Here is a 6,477-nt window from a genome sequence, read left to right as displayed (position 1 = left end):
GTATTGGGATGAAGTAGGGGAAAGATCCATCGTCGGACCCGAACTAATCCAAGAAACAGTGGATAAAGTTGCTGTGATCAAGGAGAGACTAAAATCTGCACAAGATCGACAGAAAAGCTGGGCGGACATGAAAAGAAGGCCCGTGTAATTTGAAGCTGGAGAGAAGGCATATGTGAAAGTGTCACCCATTAAGGGTGTAATCCGATTCAACAAGGCTGGGAAACTAAATCCCAGATACGTCGGACCATTTGAAATTATTGAGAAAGTGGGAACACTTGCTTATAGATTAGCACTTCCACCCGACATGTCAAGAATTCACAATGTATTCCATGTATCGCAGCTGAGGAGATATATTCCTGATCCAAGTCACATACTGGAAGCTGGACCACTTCTGGTTGAGAGCAATCTAAATGAAGAGCTGAAGTATGAAGAAATTCCGATTCGAATTGTGGATAGCAAAGACCAAGTACTGAGGCGACGAACTATTCCATATGTCAAGGTACAATGGTCCAACCACACCGAAAGAGAAGCTACTTGGGAGTTGGAAGAAAAGATGCGAACACAATATCCCTATCTCTTTGAAGATCAAGTATAGCCAAGTTTCGAGGACGAAACTTTTCATAAGGAGGGAGGGATGTGAGAACCCGAATTTCCAGCAAAAACATTTCAGTAAGCAATGCAAAATTTCCAGCAGAAGATAATATTCAGAAGCTGGTATTTTTCCAGCAGACATGTATTTTCCAACAGCAGCAGTAGAAGAAGGAAAAATCAGCAGCAGCAGAAGAGCGAGAAAGAAGCAGCAGTCAGTTACTGATTCAGCTCAGACTTGTAACTGAAGCATTAACATGGAATAAAGGCTGTTAATGTCAGATTATGGCCATTAATTGGAAACGTATCAGTCAGATTGTGGCCTATAAATAACACCCTCAAGTCTCTGAAATGGGTTACACAATCTTTGAGATTATCACTTAAATTTCGAGTTAAGAAAGAGTGCCTTTGTCAAGCAGCAAAATCCAGTAGCGAGAACAGCCAAATTCCAGTAGACTTCAACCGAAACTTTAAGCAAATTACTGTAAGTGGGCTTATATGTAAATATCTTGAAATCCGTTTGATAATTCTGTTTTAAAGTTCAGTTTCTGTATGATTTCTGATATATGATTTTGAAGCACTGAAACTCCCTAATGAACTAATGGTAGGAATATATATTCTGAACATTTCTGAATTCTGATTCTGATTCTGATTCTGGCCTCACCCCTTAGAGGAGAGAACATATAGGGGACTGATATCAGTTTAGCCATGAAATTCACTAACGTGCTCGTGCTTACTAATTCTGAATTTTGTTCTGTAATTCTTGAATTCTAATTACTGTTCTGAAAACAAGAGTTCCCTGTATATTATTGTATTTGTGTTTCTGTTGAAAACGATTTCGAAAACTGGGAGTTATTCCCGCCCCTGCTTACTGAGTGACAATCATATCACTCACCCACCGAACCCATCTCAGATAAGAACGAGGAAGAGTTGATAGAAGAAGAGGAGCAACGCCAGTTTTGGGGCTGGTGATGAAGATCGTTGTTCTTAGTTCTGATTTATGTTTTATTTTCCGCTGCATATGTTCAGACAATGTAATTTTATGGTTTTACATTTCCGCTGTAAAACATTTTTCATTGAGTTGTAACAGACAATGATTATTATGAATAAAAGACGGGTTTCTGAAATTCTGTACTTCTGAGGCTTGTTGTTTTCGAATGAATATTTGAGAGCAACGCCGGTGTCAACCAACCCCCGTCCCGGGGCGTGACACTTGTTGTTTTCGAATGTAAATTTGAGAGCAACGCCGGTGTCAACCAACCCCCGTCCCGGGGCGTGACAAAAAGGCTCTCCAATATGGACAGAGATTGTTTACTTACTGGGAAATTTTTTCTATTTTCTTTCCCAGCTGATGAAAATTGTCCGGAGCATAGCGGCATCAGTGAACTAGAAACAGAAACACGTTCGTGATTGCATTGATTTGAAGCTGATGTATCTAAATGGAATCGCCCACACATTCTTGAGATGCTGAGTTTATCTTGCTGTACTGCTCCTAGCCTTAAGTCTTTTCTGTCATCCCGAATATTTCCTTAGGAACCATAATTTTCCATACATAAACGATTGACCGGGAGTATTGTTTATGTTTTATTATCAATCTGGTAGGACAAATATCATACGTAGGACCAAGAAACAATATTCTTGAAAGGAAAGAAAATCATCTTCTGTCACATTTCGCAACACCACAATTTGCAATGCATTTTTGAGGGCCCCTACTAGATGAAAAACATCCATAACCTGAATGTAATACTTACTAATGGGGAGTAATGTTACAATTCTCTGATCATCCGAATTACGGACCTCATCTAGAGATCCTCAAACATCCCCCCACCCCCCTCTCAAACATTTTTGCTTCAGTACCGGTAATTTGTATTGAGAGTTGTAGGCCAATCATTTTCTCTTTAATGAACAAATAAGGAAAACTGAATAGTAAATAATGAGATTTTCCATCATCTCCATACATTTGGAATGATGTAATACTATGAAACGAAGACACCGTCTCTTCTCTTCTTGGGATTTGCTGCTGCTTCTGGATTACCTTTCTTCATCATTGCCACAAACTCTTCATAGTTAATATTTCCGTCCTGCGTTTGAATGTTAAAAAAAAAAAAACCTTATCTACGGCACATTGTGGAAAGAAACTAGAATTTGAAAATGGTTGTTTAAGATTTCATCACGCATAAAATTTGAAGCATTCTTTGTGTCTTTGTTCTCATTTTGGGGGAGAGGAAATAGCTAGTTTGTCTTGCAGCTGAGCACGCCTCTTGTTACTGTGTAAGATTTCTTGGATATATACTAAATGTCGCTAGCAATAGTTATGTTGAAATGCGATGGCTTTCCAAATATAAATGAAAATGAAGATGATGATTTACCAAGTTATATATTAGGAGTACAAGTGCTTACATTATCAGCATCAACTTCAGAAATGATTTCCTTTATATCCTTTTCATCACCCATTCCGTATTCTCTTAGAGCTTGCTCTAGTTCTTCTATCGTAATGCACCTGATCATGATAAAATTCTACAGATGTTAAGAACTCTGTTCAATTATTTTACATGCAAATAAAACATTTCGTAAATGAGAAGTACCCGCTATTGTCTTTATCGAAATACTGAAATGCTGTGTAAAGATGTTCTTCTCTGTCCATTCTGTTCATATGCATTGTTGCCGTGATGAATTCTTCGTAGTCAATCGTCCCATTCCCATCCGCATCAGCCTAATTTCCGTTAGCAAACAACATCAGCGTAATGACAACATAAAACTTACGGTTAGCTGTCCAAAAATTATGAAATACTTACAGCCTCCATCAACTGTTTGACTTCATATTCAGATAGTTTAGTTCCTTGCTTCGACAGTCCTTGCTTTAGCTCTTCAAGAGTTATTGTACCACTGTTATCTGTGTCCATGCTCTTGAACATTTGTTTCAATCCCATGATTTCTTCCTCTGATAAACAGCCAGCAATAACCTGTTCATCCAAGAATCTGGCTGCATGTCAAGTTCCATCTTCCCTAAAAGATTACAGTTTAAACAGAAATGATCTAAAAGTATGGAATTATTCCAATACAGGATCGACCAGTTGTCCCCCTAAACCGGAAAATCTTGAAGTTGCCCCCTGTCAACTAAGTTTCCTGAATCTGCTGTTGTGTAACAAGTTTTGTAAAGAGATAAGCATAATTTACCCGAAGTGCGACTTTCTTGAACTTATTCATGGCTCTAAATTGTTTCAACCTATTCAAAACAGCATTATCAAGTGGTGTATCAGGCGCCTCTCCATCCTCTTTGATCCATGGATGATCTAAAAAGAGTAGAACAACATTTTATGATGATCTTCTACTATATAATGCCGTAATTATACTTTATAATTTAAAAGGTGTTGAATCATTTTGTCCAAGACTTGACGGTAGAGTATAGTGATCAAAGTATCTTTAACAATGTAACCATGCGTACTTAGCACTTGGAATGCAGTCAGCCTTTGCTTGGGATCCGAATTTAACATCTTCCTCACAAGATCCTTTGCACCATTTGAAATGGATGGCCAAGGATCGCTTGTGAAATCAACATGTCCTTGAAGAATGGCATTGAAAATTCCATTTTCAGATTCTGTACCAACCAAATTCTCGTTATAACTTCAAGTACTCTTCTGGTGACTGGTGAATCGAAAAGTTGAAAGCTGTTTTATTTAAGAAAACCAATATTATGAATATTGTAAATTACCAGCCCAGAAAGGAGGAACTCCACATAGAAGTATGTACAACATGACTCCAACACTCCAAATATCAGCCTCTGGCCCATATTTTCTCTTCAACACTTCTGGAGCAATGTAATATGCACTTCCCACAATGTCTTTGAATTGTTCTCCTGAAAATTATAGAATGAGATTTATTCATGCTTTTTTCGATGTATTTCTACTAGAAGATTAGCAACTTGTATCTTTTGTAAGATAAAGCATAAGCATAATCACCATCCAAGCCTTAGCTCTCGTTTACATGCATAGTTCTTCTCCATTAATGTACTTTCCTCAAGTTAAACTCTTGGTCATCCCTAAGATTACTTAAACTATACTTGATACTATGATCGACTTAGTTACTGTGTCTCACGATTTTGTTTGAATATACTATCTTTCCTGTTGCTTTCTCTGAGTTATTTTTAAAGATCAAAGATGAATATGCCTGAATCATCGCAAACGTGTGGCCCTAATCGTGCTTCCTTTTTCCTTTGACATGTCATTTTTTATTAAGTTCTTGTAGAATTTATAACCCTTTGTTTGTCTAATCATTCTTGTGCAAAATTTGTGATGTTTAATAGTTTTGAATACCATGCATGCTGCAGATTGTACGCACAGAACCAAGAAATTATGAATTCTGCAAAACCCATTTATTACCCTCTTTGTAGAATACAGAAAGCCCAAAATCTGTGGCCTTGAGCGGCGCATTCTCATCCTTATTCAAGAGCAAGAAATTCTCAGGCTTGAGATCCCTATGAATAACCCCCATGGAATGGCAGGTGTGCACAATCTGCACGATGGTTCTGAGCAATGATGCGGCAGCACGTTCCGTGTAATGCCCCTTAGCAATGATCCGATCAAAAAGCTCTCCTCCGGCGCATAATTCCATCACCAAATGCACCGAATGCTTATCCTCATATGCACCCTTAAGCTCCACAATGTTGGGTTGTCCTGTCAAATGGTGCATGATTTGTACCTCCCTTCTTACATCCTCAATGTCTTCCTTATTAGCCAGCTTTCTCTTTGCTATTGTCTTGCAGGCCAACTGTTCACCTGTATGTTTATTGGTACAGAGATGAGTTACCCCAAATTGCCCACGACCAAGCTCTTTGCCTATGGTGTAGGTGGCACGTACGTCTTCCATGGGCCGACCAAGAACAGGGCCTATTGGGGTGGGCTTGGAACGCTTGGGGGAACGGTTTGGGGAGGCTGGTGGAGGCATTTTTGGAGGAGTGGTGGAAGGGTTATGGGTGGATGGCCCTGCGACTGAGGTCTCAACCTTCCCTGCTTCATCCGACGGAGCATCCTCGGTGGCGCTCCGGGAGCAGCAGCTGCCCATTTTGTTAATGAATTAGTTATTTGATTTCAATTATTTATATGGAAGAGAGGTTAGAAGAGGAGGGGGAAATGTGGCAGACGAAGTGGCTACGGCCGTGGGATGGTGGCCGAAGCCTGGATGAAGAGCAAAAGAGAATTTTTATTTTTTTTTTGGGTATGTGAGAGAGATGAGATTGTTTTTGAAAGAGAACTGGCATGCGTGCATGCAGAGTTGGAAGAGAGAAGGACTATGGGTTGTGAGAGATTGAAGGGAGATGAGAATGAATGAAGGAAGATATTTCGGTAATTCTTTTTAGGACAAAATGCATTTGAATGAAGAAAAAATAAATTATCTCAGACTAGAACGGCGGGGAGAAATTTCAGGCGTTTGTTTGGGTTGGCTGGTTGACATACTCTGACCATAGGCTGCCTTTTCTAAGAATGGACATCTATTTTGTGGGAGAAATGATGTGCATCATCGTTTTGAGTCAATATTAACCATATCATGTAACTTGAAGCAATGACATATATCCTGGTATCGCTGAATTAATCAAGCTATCACGAAACTATTCAGAAGAATTTTCCAAGTACGAACATGTTCTTCATATAGAATGATAGTACTAGCTAGTATCTCGAGACACACCATACCTACATTAATGGAACAATTGTAGATGCGTTAGTGGAATCCATTCTGAATCAGTCGCATTTCTATCATCTTATTCGACAGTTCTTGAGCAAAGCCATTGAGATATTCTGGCAATTCTTGCACAGTGCCTCGACTTCCCCGAACATAAACCTTCGAGCAATAAGTTTCTCTACTTTACTTGACCAAAAATCTCTATGTTCTACA

The 6,477-nt window shown here is 39.1% G+C and overlaps 1 protein-coding gene across 1 annotated transcript; it reads right to left on the bottom strand.

The window, feature by feature from the left end:
* Positions 1-2,425: 2,425 nt before the first annotated feature.
* On the bottom strand, positions 2,426-5,921 carry LOC140831037 (calcium-dependent protein kinase 2-like). The gene is made up of 8 exons (XM_073194729.1): positions 4,968-5,921; positions 4,301-4,444; positions 4,034-4,186; positions 3,766-3,881; positions 3,384-3,551; positions 3,174-3,301; positions 2,989-3,088; positions 2,426-2,669 (listed from the first exon to the last, which is right to left on the bottom strand). The coding sequence occupies exons 1-8, from the start codon at positions 5,647-5,649 to the stop codon at positions 2,565-2,567; spliced, it is 1,596 nt and encodes a 531-aa protein (XP_073050830.1). The 5' UTR covers positions 5,650-5,921; the 3' UTR covers positions 2,426-2,564.
* Positions 5,922-6,477: the final 556 nt, after the last annotated feature.

Source organism: Primulina eburnea, chromosome 4, assembly GCF_022965805.1.
Source record: "Primulina eburnea isolate SZY01 chromosome 4, ASM2296580v1, whole genome shotgun sequence".
NCBI classification, from domain to species: domain Eukaryota; kingdom Viridiplantae; phylum Streptophyta; class Magnoliopsida; order Lamiales; family Gesneriaceae; genus Primulina; species Primulina eburnea.
This window is presented reverse-complemented; position numbering and strand designations above follow the sequence as displayed.

What these genes read in the sequence shown, in the direction of transcription:
- LOC140831037 (XM_073194729.1), bottom strand. Translation starts at nt 5,649, where the DNA reads ATGGGCAGCTGCTGCTCCCGGAGCGCCACCGAGGATGCTCCGTCGGAT. An exon ending in AGTTCCTCCTTTCTGGGCTG is followed by an intron (nt 4,187 to 4,300) that starts GTAATTTACAAT and finishes TGGTTGGTACAG; the next exon opens with AATCTGAAAATGGAATTTTC. An exon ending in TCAAGAAAGTCGCACTTCGG is followed by an intron (nt 3,552 to 3,765) that starts GTAAATTATGCT and finishes TTGGATGAACAG; the next exon opens with GTTATTGCTGGCTGTTTATC.